The sequence below is a fragment of the Hordeum vulgare genome, chromosome 7H, assembly GCF_904849725.1.
Source record: "Hordeum vulgare subsp. vulgare chromosome 7H, MorexV3_pseudomolecules_assembly, whole genome shotgun sequence".
NCBI classification, from domain to species: domain Eukaryota; kingdom Viridiplantae; phylum Streptophyta; class Magnoliopsida; order Poales; family Poaceae; genus Hordeum; species Hordeum vulgare.
In genome coordinates this window covers 623,546,081-623,563,807 of record NC_058524.1, presented here as the reverse complement: position 1 = coordinate 623,563,807, position 17,727 = coordinate 623,546,081, and the positions used below count along the sequence as shown (strand labels likewise).

Sequence of the window (17,727 nt, the reverse complement as noted above, 5' to 3'; positions counted from 1 at the left end):
ATGGCAGCTTACTAGTCGTTAACTTTGCCGAGGGCGGATCTCGGCAAAGAAAGTCTCAGCACTAGACTTGGGACCCGCACGTCAGATAGTGCACACGTGGTGGCTTCCTAGTCACTCACCTTACCGACTGCGGCTCTCGGCATAATGTGTGGGTCCCGCATGTCAAGTGGTCTGACACATGGTAGCCTCGTAATCATTGTTGTTTGCGAGTACCTTACCCAGGCTCTCGGCAAACATGTGCCATGTGTCAACGGTCCTCTCTGTCCCGGGTCCATGAAGTTTCTTTACTTTACCGAGAGTCTTCCTTTAGCTTTTGGCAAACTGTTTATACAGTCACTGATGGACAACTCTTGACAAAGTTTTGTTTGTCAATTCTCGGCAAAGTCTTTGTCGAGTTTTGTGGCCCTTCACCAAGTGTCCGTGACACTCAGCATAGAGTGAAATTTCAGTAGTGGATGAGCATTTGGTGTATAGAGAAAGTCGTGACAGCTCCGGGGTGCCCTTACATTGATTTTGTTTTTCTTGGTGAGGGCTCCTCGAATGTTACTTGTAGCTGCAATTTGGTAAGAACACCAAATGCTTGATCACATTGATACCCCATAGTTCCAGATCTTTTTGATTTTTTAAATTCTTTTTGCATTCACTGTTCATGGAGGGTGTAGGGTCACCCCTGTATTCATAGTGCATGAACGCACAAGTCAAGCCACGGTACAAATCTGAAAGAAAAAAGGTAACGTACATACTCAGTCACCGCATGGTCTCCAGGACGAAGCATTTTTGTTACAAACTGGGATTACATTCCCCTTGGCAAACCGTCCTAGACATGCGTAATATTCTTCAAGAGCAAGAATATTCTTCAAACTTTTTCGAATAAGTCCCTCGTGAATATGGGGAGAATTATCATCATAAATATCATGTACTATTATGGTCAACGATTCCATTTCACCTGCACCAAAAAGCGCATGAAAATTAAAATTTTGCTAGCAGAAGATCTTGGACCTCGTAGGAATAACCGAAATTTAACAAATATCCGAAATTCATTCAATCAGAGTTCACTGAATTCGGCCCCTGATTTAATTGTGTCTTTACTTTAGTTGAATATATTATGAAATGTTGAGATGCAAAAACAATTTTGTATCTACCAAATTTACTGAACTTTTCGATATTTCTATAATGCATTTCCTTGAAAATTTGAACCGAACAATTCTAACTTAAATGAGCACAATCCATACGCTAAGTTGATCCTGAACCTAATTAACATGAATTGTTCTGGAGCAAGCATATAGTATTCGTTTGTTGCAGTGTAAGATGGACATCGATGGAGATCAAAGACACAATTGTAGTTCAAACATGCATGCTGCAAGACGGCATCTTTAATTTCAATCTATGACCTTTACACCCTCTGTCTCAAAATGCAAGATGTTTTGATAGTGTCAAAAAACATCTTACATAGTGTCAAGAAACATCTTACATTTCGAGACGGAGGGAGTATATTTTAAACTAATTAATTAGGAAATTTGTGGACATACACCAGACAGATATATCATACTTTGCAGCCAGTACATTAAAGGAACGAAAGCCGGACTAAGAGAAAAAGACCAAGCTAAGTAGGTACTTCCTCCGTTCCAAAATAAATGGAGTGCTAACTTTGTTCTAAGTTAAACACTAAGAAAATTGCTAAGATATACATCATCAAATACACAGAGTACACAATTATATTTCATAAAGAATATTATGAGAATAATTTGTTTTTCTTGACGTTAATATATTTTCATATAGACTTGGTCAAACTTAAAGCAAGTTTGACTTAGGACAAACCTAGAACTTCAATTATTTTGGAATAGAGGGATTAATTAGGTGCGTACCTCACATCCTTTCTGCATCAGCGCCCTCAGCATGTTGTCATCTTCAGCAATCTGGGGCATATGCTCCAGTTTTAGGTAACCGAGGTTTGGAAGGTGCAGCAACCCTTGTGGGAGCCTGCTCATACATTCGCAGTACCGAAGTGTCATGCGGGAGAGCTTTGGCATTGACCCAACCTCTATCTTCCACTCCGCAGTGGAAAATGCAGTAAGTGCTAACTCTTGTAGCCGAGAGAACCCTTGGGCAGAGCAACACATGGTATGGCCTTTGTATCCACTCAGCTCCAACACCACAAGACACGGAAGCTTCTCTATGACCGGCATTGGGTCTTCTGTAATGGCATCAGCTTCTACAACAAGACGGCGTAGGCTTTGTGGGAATTCAGCAGACAACTTATTTATCACACAAAATTTGACGAGATAAATATCAACCAGGTGAGGCATGTTTGCAAATATGCTAATAATCTCCGCGGATATGGGTTCCATTATCAAGGAGAAGGTTGTCAGTTGCTTCATCTGTCCCAGGTAGATGGCCATGTCACGATAGCGGAATTTTGTGCCAACAGATGTAAGTATTAACTCAAAGGTACGGATTTCTTTCTGCTGCTGTTGATGCACCCTCATTGTAGGTGGTGGTGGAGAAAATTCATCACTCAGATAAACATGCCTTAGAGTTGGGATATCCCAGAGAGAATATGGCACTACTGAGTTAAATGTCGTACCTCTTAGATCTATAGTCTGCAAGTAAAGAAGATTTCCAATTGAAGATGGGAGTTTCACGTGTTTGCATTTTCTCAACCTCAGGCATCTTAAGTGGATGCACCCATCTATTATCATATATAAATCCTTTAGGCTTGAGTTTTCAATGTGAAGAACTCTCAGGAATCTTAGCTTAGGTAGAGAGGCTGAGGAGAGTCCAAATCCAAGCACGGTTCGAACTTTAGGTGTTGCAGGTACAATCTGGCCACTCAGAGTTTGAAAACAAGAACGATGAGGTATCATGATTTCAGCTGATGATGCACCAGTTTGACCTGTATTTTTAAGGAACACCCACACATGAGAAAAAACAGCACATATTCTACATATATATAAAAACAACAAAGACGGAAAGGAGCCTGGCCTGTAGTTTTATCGATGACATCAAGAAAACCATCTTGTCTCGCTTCCTCTATGCACCAGTTACGCAAGATATCATGAATCCTTATTTTCTCAATCCATCCATGTACACTGCTTCTGTGAACAACTTGGACCAAATTTCTTTGAGCCAACTCAGTTACATACTCATGTGCTGTTTCTTCTAGTATATGATTTGGTTTATGTGGAATGAAGTTTTCAGCTATCCATAAATCAATAAGAACCGGCACAGATATTACATAATCCTCGGGAAAAGCAGCAAGATAAATGAAACAAGATCTTAAGTAATGATTCGGTAGGTCCTTGTAGCTGCGATATATTAATTCACGCATCATTTGCATGCTGTCAGTTAATGGCCAACCCAATAATAAATTGGACCACGCTTGTGTATTGAAATTCTTTGAAAGATGACCACCCAAAACTGTAAGTGCAAGCGGGAGTCCTTCACATTTCTTTGCAATCTTTTTCCCTACTTGTTCAAAGTCATCCAAATCACTGGTGGCATATCTTCTATATGATGGCAAAGCTTTGCTACTAAACAGTTTCCAACTTTGCTCTTCATCTAAGCCTTGTAGAGCATGAACAATAGTTCGCATTTTAATATGGTTTGAAACATTGTTCTTCCTCGTGGTTAATAGTATTCTACTACCATTATAAACATCTGGAAAGGCCTGAACTGTTTTATTCATTTGCTTCCATGTATTTGCTTCCCACACATCATCCAGGGCTACTAAATATCTTTTTTGCAACAGTAAATCACTCATCTTCTTTCTCACCTCATACTCATTCATTTGATCAATCGATGTGGGCTCATCTCTGTCCTCGACAACTTGTTTCAGAATATCCTTGAGCAAATCAATGCCCTTGAATGTTTGAGATACAGTCACCCACGCAAGTATCTCAAAGTGTTCTTTGATTCTAGAGGAAGTGTAAACTTTTCTAGCGAGTGTTGTTTTTCCTGCTCCACCCATGGCAACTATAGCGACAACACTAAGCATTTTCTCATTGTCAACTAGCTTATCCACTATTTGTTTGTGCTCATCCTGAAAACCAACCATGACAACATCATCTTCGTAGTATTGGTGGACGAGGCTGAAATCTTGTGGAGACTCATCCTCAACCACAGTAGTACTATCCATAACAATTTTCAAACGGTCCGCACTTTGAAATATCTCACTGAGCTTCCTTCTTACACGTTGGATTTCAATACCGATCTTATGAAGAGTAACCAAGTCACTCGGTAAACTAGCGTACCTTGAAATGGCACCCATGAATCCTTTCTTGAGCCTGTTTCTTTTCTCCATGTAATCTGCCGCTTCAATGACATTCTCGGCCTCATATGATGTGTCCCTGATCTGACTCCTCCAGATTGCAACTCTTGCATTTCCTGAGCGCCATTTGGTGTCAGCGTCTTTGAGGTAGGCCTGGAGCCGCATCAGCTCATCTTTTAAGAATGCCACTTCAAGGGTAACTCCACATAAGAATCTGGTCTCATGAATGGCTAGATCATTCATGTTCGCAAGAACAATTCTAACAGCGGCCTCCCCCATTGCTTCTTGCCTCTTCTCTTCACTCAAAGATGGAGTGCTTGATCAGGCACGACAAAAATGAATGTCCTGTTTGTTGCTTCCCTTTGGCTTCCAGCTCCACTAGCACTAATCATGTTTGTGGCTTACCTGTATATGGGCGAAGAAGTGAGAACCAGGTTTTTCTTTTCAGAGAGAATTTCCGGTAACCGACCAGTTACCGGAAATTTTCAATGACCAAATCATGTCAAATAGAGCTTGTATGAATATATTATCACCACATAGCTCTTGGCCTTGCCGTATGGGGTGTAAGTGCAACCTATCTTCTCGGCGTCACGAGATATTGGCTGACCCAAACGAGCACCCTTCTAATGGAGATGAGGGGTGCTCACCACTAGAACAGGAAGTACTTCGTGTATGAAATATGTTCAATTAATATATTTTAGCGCTATATTTTTTTCTTGAACTCACAACTCATTCGGAAATTTTGGCGAAAAAGTCTGAAAATTCTGAGATTTTTCGGAAAGCGTTTTTTGGTCCCGTCCAAAATAAACGGTAAAAGAGTGCCTAGACGAACTGGGGTGATAACCGGGTGCCTAGACTCCCGGGTGCTATCGCACCTTTTCGAGTAATAAAACCTTAGTGAGAACCAGAAGTGATCAAGCACTTGTAGCGTGCAGGGAACTGGAGAGGCCGAGAGACTCACTGAGGGTAGTGCGCCCTGCTGTCTTCTCCGCTTAAGGGGGGGTACCATGTGCAACCTTGCGACGGCTGGTGCGGATTGTGGAGACGGCCGGCGGTAGGGTCGCCAAGGGAGGGTACCATGAGCTCTCGGTGGCACGGCGAGGCTTGGGAGCTAGCTTTCCCTGACGTACATGCATACCACTTCTGTCAGACACTAGCTTAGTCCCCGATCTCAATAGTCATGGTCCAACCTGTAAACTAACTTTGTGTCATGTCAAGTTGGCATTTTTGTAAGGACTGAATCGACTGATAATCCTGGGCAGTTGGGGAACATAATAATATGACGTAATTTGTTAACTATATATGTTGATCTGTAGCTCGTTTAGTTGATTCACAAAGTGTATAATAGCATCAATCATTGATGATATATAGTGTTGTAAAACCGACATCTAGAGTGTGAATGGCTTAGAGCCGAGAGAAAGCAAGCATGTGATTTGGCACTTCAAGAACCCACCTCTTAGAGTTATATTCGATATATAAGAAGATGACCTGTGAGTTGTGAATGAGTCACGGTCTTTGCCTATAAAATATGCTAAACCTCCAATGAGTGACACATCTACTTGTAGACGCGGAGAAGTCGGATCAGCGATCTTTACTCTAGTCTCGAAATTGTTTGCTTCTGCTTAGCTTCAGCTCCTTCAAAGATATTCATAAATGTCTTCCATTCACCCCTCTCTCTAGTCGATAACTAGCATTTTCGATCTTCTGATTTAGTAAGGATAATCACTGCCATCAAAGACAGGACACTTGGTGGAGACCTTAAGGTTTTCTATACTAGATATTGCTAAACTCTTGGTGGTTAAACCAAATCACAAAGATAAATGGAGCACCAGGCTCTAATACTAATTCAATGTGGAGTGTCTTCGAATATGCGGAAGCAAAACTAATGTGAAGCAATACGAAATAGAGTGAACAGTAAACTAATGTGAAGCAATACGAAATAGAGTGAACAGTACACTATGCAGGCATACAAGGTAGCAGTATATGTAGAACAGGCCAACATACAAACATACAACCTTAAATACTACAAACTGGAAGACAAAAAACAACATGATGAACAATATCTTCAAGCATAGTCTTCGCACAATGGAGCAAGCAAAAGCTTTACAATACAAAACATAAAGTAAAGTAGTGAAGAGATAGAACCAGTTGCTCGGTGAAGACACATGATTTATTTGACCAGTTCGAGTTGATGTGACAATTATACGCACATAAAGAGTGTTATCGATAGTGCCATTTTAACCTTTGGCCTTACTGGTGGATATATCCAGATGAAAAAGTACAAGAATAAAGCGTCGGCTTTCGTCCATAAGACCGACTTCTGCTGCATCCATCAACCGAACGATAGTAAGGCTGATGAATTTTACCTCATGCATCACATGATTGAGTACAAAAGGGATAGACAACGCATTCGCATGTCAGCTAATTCCGGCGATGCCGAGATTATCAACTGAGCCACGAGCATAGGAAGCACACCGGATCATCGAATCCGAGCTGAGTTTTATCACATCGAGTGTGAACTTGCATAGGTGATCATGAAGCATGTCGTCGAACAAGGAGGGATGTTCTTCCATGGGCCAATGAGGCGGGAGAATGTCCAAGAGCTGCTACTCGCTCAGCGTCTGGACCTGAATCCTTTCAAGAAGCTTGGGTCCTTCATTCCTGACTATGAAGATTGGAGCATCGAGATGGAGTAGTGATTGATGATGACAATGTGTGTTTATTTGAACAACTGTCATGGTTGAAAATAAACTTTAACAAAAGCGAGCTCATATGTTTTGGTATAGCAAAAGAAGAGCAGGATGCTTATAAACAGTTATTTGCATGTCAAACGGGATCACTTCCATTTAACTATCTTGGTATTCCTATTCATCACAGGCGATTAACAATTAAAGAATGGAAATGTATTGAAGAACGATTTCAAAAGAAATTAAGTTGCTGGAAGGCACTAGTGGGGACGGGGCCTTTAGCCCCGGCCCGTAAGGGGCTTTAGTCCCGGTTCACCAACCGGGACTAAAGGGACGGGACTAAAGGCCTAACCTTTAGTCCCGGCCCTGTTACAATCCGGGACTAAAGGTACTCCACGTGGGCGCCTCGTAGCGCCCCAGGGGCAGGCCCTTTAGTCCCGGTTCGTTACACGGACCGGGACTAAAGATTTTCAGATTTTGCTTATTTTTGGGTTTTTTTTGAATGAAATTATTTTTGGGTTTTGGGGTTTTAGGGTTTAGGTGTTCGGGAGATTAACGTGATGCCTCGTTTGATGTTCGGGAATTAGTTTTCATATAATTTAAATAGAAATAATTATGCATATATATATAAGATTAACTTATCTTACAAGCGAGCATATATATATAATTATATGGAGATCTGAATTATCGGGACTAGAGCCCGTCTATTCGATTACATGGACGAACATCAGTAATGGCCCCTAGCTACACTAAATCGTCATTTGTCATCTATAGCTTCCGTCCTCAGAAATCCCGCAAGCTCCTCTGCAACAGCAATCGCGCGTTGCTCTGGTAGGATCTTCGTCCTCATGGTCGTGTGCTATATAAGAAGAGGAGATGAATATGAATATCAATCATGATAACAAAGAATGACGGGTAAAAATAGAGGTGTGAATGTTCATTGCTTACGTCGAATCTGTGATCCTTGAGCTCAGAGGTAAACGTGCGAATGGTCTCGCAAACATAGTATCCGCATAGATGCGTTCCCCGTGGCTGCTGGTCGCACTTTACGAGAATAGAATATATATAATCAAAATAATAATCTAGCATCATAAATGTATTGAAAGTTAATAGAAGTATATCATACTACTACTTACCTGAGCCGCTCTAAAGGCCAGCTTCTCAGGAAAGTTACCGGGAGTCACGCACTTGAACCGCTTCCAAACCCTGCCCGACAAGGATAATGATTTGCTAAGTTTTTCATTAATTGATATATCAGAAAATCATCGAAAGAGACCGATAGAGCGCAAGAATGATTGAAATTACCCTTGGAGTATGTCCTGCTGGCTTTGGAACTATTCCAAGGGTCTTGATAATGGGTCGAAGGCATCAACTCTTCCCTTATCAATTTGAATGTCCAACAGAATCCAATGGAAGCTGCACATGTATATATATATATATATATGTGTGTGTGTGTGTGTGTGTGTGTGTGTGTCAGTAACTTATCAATTACACTTATAAGTGAATGGACACAACAGAGTAAAGACCCTCACCTGAAGTTGTATGGAAACAGTATGTGGTCACAGAAATTTTGATCTATTAGAAACCTTAGAAGGTTTTCCTCCGTCTCCTTGGGTTTATCAGTTAGCGTCGCTATATGTATTTTATATGGGTCAATAAACCCAATATTTAGGATGTTCTTACTTTTACAATCCAGAATCTTCATTCTGCATAATAGAGTACAAGTTATATATAGACAATGAATTGAAATAACTAAACAAGTTATATGTAGACAACGAATTGAAAAACTTACAGACAATAGCAACTCATAAGCGATTTGTCGAGGGCATCGCCATTGTACATATGGAAGAGTTCATCAAAGTCGATATGGATTTCTTCGGGGCGGCCGTAGTACTCCCGTGGGACACTCAGCACGATCATCGTTCTCCCATTCTTTGATTCACTTAAGTACCATTGATGCAAGTAACACATATTTGTTGGGAGATCATCTTTGCTGACCAAAGGCTCTCCCATGACAAACTGTGGCTTAGGGGCTACCACAGCCTTGGGTATTTTGTCGTCTTGGGAAGCTAGCAAATCTCCAACCGAGATACCACATTCAGCCGCCAACTCCTTTGCTCTTTCAAAAGCTTGCCCCTGCACCGGAGGGGGAACATTCTCGGTTAACACCTTGAGGGGTGGGATCGACTGTTTGGCCTGTTGTCCAAGCTGAGGAACGTCTGATTTTTTCTTGCTTGTAGTTGAACTTGATTTGCTCCCACTTGCACTTGCACGTGATCTGCTCTTTTTCACTTCCTTCTGCAATGTGTGTGTATAGTCATCAGGCTTATGGTGTAAGTCATACTGTGATGGAAGGATTATGAAGTCTTTTGCCCATGCTATTTTCTTCTCGGTGTATTCCGGGCGGGGCTCGGGTTCCTTCTTTTTCATCTGCGCATCATGATGTTCCTTTGCTATCCTGGTGTTTTCCTCAGGGGTACGATCATAAGGTCTGATAGGAAGATTAGCATGAGGTACCTTTGGGAGGGGCGACCGTTTGCGCTTTGGGGGGCTCCGTCGCTTAGGAATCGTCGGCGGAGCGTCCTTGGTGGCACGCTTCCGCTTAGTATCCTGTGCGGGCGACGGCGGAGATGGACGACCCAAGTCTGGCGGCGGTGATCGAGATGGACTCGTGTTGTGCTGGCCGACGTCATGTGGAGGGCTTGGAGGTAATGGAGGTGTAGGTGACCTACGACGACTCGAAGGCGGTGTTGTCCTTGGGGCCGAGCCTGGAAGCTTGATGTAGTTCTTGTCCCATAGGATGACTCCACCCAGTACTTCTCCGAGTGTCCTCTCATCTTCGGGTCCAGCTATGTTGAGCTCCATATCATGAAACCCCGTCATGATTTCATCCACCCCGACTTTAGCAAAGCCAGCTGGAATCTCACGACCATGCCAGCGTGCATCAGGGCCAGAAGGTAAAGCTTGTCCGACGGCCACCTTCATGGATATGTTCTTGAATTTCTCATGGATTTCACATGATGTTGACTCCTTGATTCCATCCACGGGGTAGCCAGGACCGCCCTCTATCATTCTTCGTGCATCGTCGGGCGGGGCCTCAGATTCAGCCATGCTGCTTTTCCGCTTAGATGGGGCGTCGGTAATATCAAGTGCAGGATCTTCCTGGCGCGCTATTCCTCTAAGCTCATCAATCTGCTTCTGTTGCTCGTTAATCCTGGCAAGCAACTGGTTGAACTTGTCATTCTCCTCATCCTGCTGCTGCTTCTTTGCTCTCTCTCGGCTTCTGTAAGTGTCTTGGTCTCTGACAAACCCAAGCCACCACGGGTAAGAAGGACTGAAGCCTCGCGTTCGTCCTCCATGTTCGTCATTGCCGAGGACCAGTGTGAGCAAATCTTTCTCTCTATCTGCAGTGAACTTTCTTTTTCCCTCCTTAATTTCTTTCACTATCCTTTTTCCCATTCTCCCTGGTTATCCTAAGACCGTCACTGCAGATGAGGTCCCCTGTTTTTTCGTCGTACGACCCACCATGCGCAAGGAACCAATTTCTTGCTCTCAATTCCCACTCATCACGGAGTGGTTTAGGTACGATGCCTTTATCTAGCAGATCTTGCTCTTTCTTATCCCACTTTGGGATGGCAGTCTCATAGCCCCTGGCCCCAACTTGTGGTGATATTTCTTCTTGTCGGCATTTATCTTGTTCTTTTCTGATAATGCCTGGGCATCTTCTGACTCCTTGTACTCTTGAAATGCCTTCCAGTGATTCGCTTGCTTGGCTAGATACCCCTCGAATACTGGCACTTTCTTTGTCTTCAGATGGTTTTTCCATAGCTTCTTCTTCCAGCTACGGAACAGTTCGGCCATCTTCTTTAGAGTCCACTGCTTGACTTTGGCCCTCAGTTTGTCTGCGGCGTCTTCATTCTCACATTCTGGCAGGTTGAAATGTGACATGAGATCATTCCAAAGATTATCTTTGTACCTTTCGGCAACATAGTCACTATCGGCTGCCCCTTTGCGCTTGTTCCACTCCCGAACGCTGATCGGGACGTGATCCCTAACGAGAACTCCGCATTGCTTCTTGAATGTGTCAGCAGCATTCTTAGGAACCTTGGGTTCGCCCGTAGGCAATATCACCTCAAAGGTGTAATGCGTCCGTGCATCCAACTTTCTAGTCGGGCCTCGTTTCGTAGTTTTGCTCGATGTGGAGGCCTAAGAGGGAGAAACATTCGTCAAATGAATGTATATGTATACAATATAGAGCTATCTCCAATATTTTTCACATATTACAAGTGATTGTCGAACTTCATATGTATACCTCGTCGGACTTTATTATTTCTTCACCGGCTTCTCCATCAGTGGAGCTATCACCTTCTCCGTCATTGGACCTATCTCCTGCCCCATCGGCTTCATCTTCGTGTCGCTCGACCTCCATTCCAATGTCGGGGTTTAGATATGACGACGGAGATTCAGCTGGTTCAACGTCGGGGCCGTCTTTGATTATATCTTCGAGAAGTTCTTCCTCTTCGAGGTTCCTGATATGTGGATCCATAGTTTTGCAAAAAACGGATTCTCTTAACCTTTGTACAAAAAAAGAATTATTCTATCAAGAACTCTGTTCCAAAACAACTTTAGTCCCGGGCCGTGGCTCCACCCGGGACTCCTAGATTTCTGCATAGTATTCAAAGTAGGAGTACTTTTCCAATTTGAGCATTCAATAAGAAAAACCAAATCGTAAAATAAAGTAGTATTCAAATTAGCATGCATTCAATTATAAGCAAATACATCATCTCTTTTGTCCGTACATCGTCGAATATTATCACTAATACTCCTCGAATACTATCATACATATAGCATCACTGATACATCTAGAACCGTAGCGCCCGATAGGTATCGGCGCGGGCGGTGGACACCCAAAGAGAAGGAACCATCACAGGATCATAGCTCCAGTGAGATCCCCGAAGAACCTGCCAGGTATGCTCGAACCTGCCCTCCACCGCAACCATGTAGTGACGGACGTGCTCATCCTCCTCGCTGACACGGTGACGTACCACCTCCGCGGTGTCCGAAAGCCTCGGCACCCTCACTGGCCCACGCGACCGCCACCAAACAAGGATCGGGTCAACGACGGGCTGGCTCCTCACCAACCTACGCCCCCCGGAAGGTAGCACCTCCCAATACCAGCCGGGCGGAGCCCAGTCCCGGACAGGGCCCCTCTGATCAAGCAGGTGTCCTCCGCCGAGTCGACGACGAGGATGCGGGATAGGCATCGTAAAATGAACTAAAAAAATAAACTAGTTCTATTAATTTTCTTGCTAAAAATAAACTATTAACACTTAAGCATATACAATAGCAAAATTAAACTATTAACACTTAAGCATATACAATAGCAAAATTAAGCAATAATCTAAGAAAAACTATTAACACTTAAGCATATACACTATACAATAGCAAAATTAAATGACAAAAAAATATATTTCTTCTTCTTGTAACCCTAAACTAATTTTTCCTCTTCTTCTATTTCTCCTCTTCTTCTACTTCTTCTTCTACTTCTACTTATCCTCTTCTTGTAGTACTTCTCCTCTTCTCTTCTTCTACTTCTCCTCTCCTCCTCTTCTAATTTTTTCTCTTCTTCTACTTCTCCTCTTCTTCTATTTTTCCTCTTCTTCTCCTCTCCTCCTCTTCTTATTCTCCTTTTTCTTATTTTCTTCTCCTCCTCTTCTTATTTTCATTTTTCCTAATCTTATTTTCTTATTTTTGTTCATATTTCTTGTTCTTGTAACCCTAACCTAATTTTAAATATTACTAACCCTAATAATCTAGCACAAACCTAATAACAATAGGAATTAAATGACAAAAAAATCTTTTTCTTTTTCTTCTTTTCTTCTCCTTTTTCTTCGTTTCTTCTCCTTTTTCTTCCTTTCTTCTCCTTTTTCTTCCTTTCTTCTCCTTTTTCTTCCTTTCTTCCCTTTTTCTTCTTTTCTTCTCCTTTTTCTTATTTTCTTCTCCTTTTTCTTATTTTCTTCTCATTTTTCTTCTTTTCTTCTCCTTTTTCTTCTTTTCTTCTCCTTCCCTTTTTCTTCTTTTCTTCTCCTCCTCTTCTTATTCTCTTCTTCTACTTCTCCTCTTCTTCTATTTTTCCTCTTCTTCTCCTCTCCTCCTCTTCTTTTCTTCTCCTTTTCTTCTCCTTTTTCTTCTTTTCTTCTCCTTTTTCTTCTTTTCTTCTACTGGCCGGAGTGTTGGGGAGGAGGGGGCGGGGGGGGGGGGGGGCGGGGGGCTTACCGGCCGGAGGTGTCGACGGCGCGCGGCGAGGAGGACGACGGCGACGGCGAGGAGGACGGCAGGCGGCGGCGAGCAGGACGGCGGGCAGCCTGACGGCGTCGTCGAGTTCGTCGTTGTGCCGCGCCGGGCAGGAGAACGAGAGGAAGAAGAAGATAAATGGACGATTTGGGTTGGAATTTTTCGAAGTCCCGCTTATATAGGTGGATCTTTAGTCCCGGTGCGTGGCTCGAACAGGGACTAAAGACCCCCTTTAGTCCCGGGTGGAGCCACAGCCCGGGACTAAAGCCCCTCATTTCCCGCCTCCTCGCCTGCCGAAAAGGGGTATTTACTCCCGGGGCGTGGCTCCACCCGGGACTAAAGCCCCTCCTCGGCTGCACGATAAGTTTAGTCCCACCTCGTCCAGCGAGGGGGACTAACACTTGTTTATAAGCCCCGTCGCAGCTTCTCCATCGAGCTCCTCTCTAAAGCAGGCTTATGGGCCTAAACTCACTGAAAATTGAAACTATATTCAAAATTATAGAGAAAATTCAATCTAAATTCAGAAATTTAGATTGAATTTTCTCTATGATTTCGAATATAGTTTCATTTTTTTCTATTTTCATAATTAATAATTTTGACTATCCAAAATATTATCTATTTTGTTATTTTCAATGAAAAACTATGTTTATTAAAAATTCTTTTTGCATATTTGAGAATTTGACAAAATTATGATAATGAAAAGTGTTTGAAATTGAATAAATAATGCAAAACTATTTTCTATTTTCATAATTAATAATTTTGACTATCCAAACTATTATCTATTTTGTTATTTTCAATTAAAAACTATGTTTATTAAAAATTCTTTTTGCATATTTGAGAATTTGACAAAACTATGATAATGAAAAGTGTTTGAAATTGAATAAATAATGCAAAACTATTTTCTATTTTCATAATTAATAATTTTGACTATCCAAACTATTATCTATTTTGTTATTTTCAATTAAAAACTATGTTTATTAAAAATTCTTTTTGCATATTTGAGAATTTAACAAAACTATGATAATGAAAAGTGTTTGAAATTGAATAAATAATGCAAAACTATTTTCTATTTTCTAAATTAATAATTTTGACTATCCAAACTATTATCTATTTTGTTATTTTCAATTAAAAACTATGTTTATTAAAAATTCTTTTTGCATATTTGAGAATTTGGCAAAACTATGATAATGAAAAGTGTTTGAAATTGAATAAATAATGCAAAAAAAATTCTATTTTCAAAAGTAATTATTTTGACTATCCAAACTATTATCTATTTTGTTATTTTCAATTAAAAACTATGTTTATTAAAAATTCTTTTTGCATATTTGAGAATTTGGCATGCTATCATCGTTTGTATATATATGTGGTCGAAATGCATGATACCATGAAGTTAGAAAGGGCTAAACCATTCAAAAGTAGCAAATGAAGTTAGAAAGGGCTAAACCATTCAAATTTGGAAACTATAATGGCACAAACAGAAACTAGACATATATAAATTGGTCCAAGCAGTACATGATACTAGTCCAAACAGTACATAATAATAGCTACCATAGATATATATACAAGTGTTCGACGTTGAGAACACTACTCGTCTGAATCAGAATGTCCACCTTGTTGGAATTATGCCCTAGAGGCAATAATAAATATAGTTATTACTATAATTCCTGTATCAATATAATCGTTTATTATCCATGCTATAATTGTATTGAATGAAGACTCATTTACATGTATGGATACATAGACAAAACACCGTCCCTAGCAAGCCTCTAGTTGGCTAGCCGGTTGATCAAAGATACTCAGTGTCTTCAGATTATGAACAAGGTGTTGTTGCTTGATAACTGGATCACGTCATTAGGAGAATCACGTGATGGACTAGACCCAAACTAATAGACGTAGCATGTTGATCGTGTCATTTTGTTGTTACTGTTTTCTGCGTGTCAAGTATTTATTCCTATGACCATGAGATCATATAACTCACTGACATCGGAGGAATGCTTTATGTGTATCAAACGTCGCAACGTAACTGGGTGACTATAAAGATGCTCTACAGGTATCTCCGAAGGTGTTAGTTGAGTTAGTATGGATCAAGACTAGGATTTGTCACTCCGTGTGACGGAGAGGTATCTCGGGGCCCACTCGGTAATACAACATCACACACAAGCCTTGCAAGCAATGTAACTTAGTGTAAGTTGCGGGATCTTGTATTACGGAACGAGTAAAGAGACTTGCCGGTAAACAAGATTGAAATAGGTATACGGATACTGACGATCGAATCTCGGGCAAGTAACATACCGAAGGACAAAGGGAATGACATACGGGATTATATGAATCCTTGGCACTGAGGTTCAAACGATAAGATCTTCGTAGAATATGTAGGATCCAGTATGGGCATCCAGGTCCCGCTGTTGGATATTGACCGACGAGTCTCTCGGGTCATGTCTACATAGTTCTCGAACCCGCAGGGTCTGCACACTTAAGGTTCGACGTTGTTTTATGCATATTTGAGTTATATGGTTGGTTACCAAATGTTGTTCGGAGTCCCGGATGAGATCACGGACATCACGAGGGTTTCCGGAATGGTCCGGAAACGAAGATTGATATATAGGATGACCTCATTTGATTACCGAAAGGTTTTCGGAGTTACCGGGAATGTACCACGAATGACGAATGGGTTCCGGGAGTTCACCGGGGGGGCAACCCACCCCGGGGAAGCCCATAGGCCATGAGGGTGGCGCACCAGCCCTTAGTGGGCTGGTGGGACAGCCCAAAAAGGGCCCTATGAGCCATACAAAGGAAAATCAAAGAGAAAGAAAAAAAAAGGAGGTGGGAAGGAAGGGAAGGACTCCCACCCACCAAACCAAGTCCAACTCGGTTTGGGGGGGGGGAGCCTTCCCCCCTTGGACTCGGCCGACCCCCTTGGGGATCCTTGAGCCCCAAGGCAAGGTCCCCTCCCTCCCACCTATATATACGGAGGTATTGGGGCTGATTTGAGACGACTTTTCCACGGCAGCCCGACCACATACCTCCACGGTTTTTCCTCTAGATCACGTTTCTACGGAGCTCGGGCGGAGCCCTACTGAGACAAGGTCATCACCAACCTCCGGAGCGCCGTCACGCTGCCGGAGAACTCTTCTACCTCTCCGTCTCTCTTGCTGGATCAAGAAGGCCGAGATCATCGTCGAGCTGTACGTGTGCTGAACGCGGAGGTGCCGTCCATTCGGTACTAGATCGTGGGACTGATCGCGGGATTGTTCGTGGGGCGGATCTAGGGACGTGAGGACGTTCCACTACATCAACCGCGTTCTCTAACGCTTCTGCTGTACGGTCTACAAGGGTACATAGATCACTCATCCCCTCTCGTAGATGGACATCACCATGATAGGTCTTCGTGCGCGTAGGAAAATTTTTGTTTCCCATGCGACGTTCCCCAACACACCTTCCTCGAGGTGACACTGTCCATAGTTGACGACTCGAATCTTGCGGTACAACTCGTATGAAACGTATGCATCTTTTGCTGCATACTCAATGTTGATACGATCAAGTGGGGCCTTCTCCCAAAGTTTGTGCTGAGACTTTGGGAAATTGGTCTTCATATCACCATATTCCTCGTCGATCAAGGCAACTGCCATATGAGCCATCGAAGTCCTGACATGTCGAAGCCTAAATACCGTTTGGAGATCAATGAGGCAACCAGTTGGTATCTCAATACCGAAGCTGTACCTCATCTTCAGGATGTCGTTCCTTATGTCAACGGTAGCAAAAGTGATGCCGCTGCGAATGAAGTCCATGAGTTCTGGACAATGCTTGTCACTTCTGCAACAGAAACAAATTAAAATGGAACAAATGTTACATACTGCTGCAATAAGGAAACATGTTTCACTACAACTAAAGAGAAAATTATCTTTAGGATTCAAATAGAACATATGCAATGGAACCTAGAGAGATCACTATAGCTATCCAATGGAACCTAGAGAGATCACTAGCTATATGCAATTTTCATGACTATGACATATCATATTGCTATCCAATGGAACCTAGAGAGATCACTAGCTATATGCAATTTTCATAACCTTGGATCAAAGAACACCTCATAAAATTGTATCACTACAACTATGATTTCAATGGAACATATTGAACCAATCAGATTTTTCAGATTGTGGAACACTATTCCAATCAGATTGTGTTCCCTTCAACTAATGAAAATTGTTTCACTACAACTATTTGAAGCGAACCAACTATGATTCCAATGGAACATATTAAACACTAGTTGATTCTAATACGATTTTTCAGATTATGGAACACTATTCCAATCAGATTGTGTTCACCTTCAACTAATCAAAATTGTTTCACTACAACTATTTGAAGGGAACCAACTATGATTCCAATGGAACATATTAAACACTAGTTGATTCTAATACAATTTTTCAGATTATGGAACACTATTCCAATTAGATTGTGTTCCCCTTCAACTAATCAAAA

At 42.0% G+C, this 17,727-nt stretch overlaps 1 protein-coding gene across 1 annotated transcript; it reads right to left on the bottom strand.

Moving 5' to 3' along the window:
• Nucleotides 1–928: 928 nt before the first annotated feature.
• LOC123409600 (putative disease resistance protein At1g50180) lies at nt 929–4,546 on the bottom strand. The gene is made up of 3 exons (XM_045102456.1): nt 2,983–4,546; nt 1,866–2,893; nt 929–946 (listed from the first exon to the last, which is right to left on the bottom strand). Exons 1-3 carry the CDS (start codon nt 4,544–4,546, stop codon nt 929–931), a joined length of 2,610 nt encoding a protein of 869 aa, XP_044958391.1.
• Nucleotides 4,547–17,727: the final 13,181 nt, after the last annotated feature.

What these genes read in the sequence shown, in the direction of transcription:
- LOC123409600 (XM_045102456.1), bottom strand. Translation starts at nt 4,546, where the DNA reads ATGGGGGAGGCCGCTGTTAGAATTGTTCTTGCGAACATGAATGATCTA. An exon ending in TGTCATCGATAAAACTACAG is followed by an intron (nt 2,894 to 2,982) that starts GCCAGGCTCCTT and finishes TTAAAAATACAG; the next exon opens with GTCAAACTGGTGCATCATCA.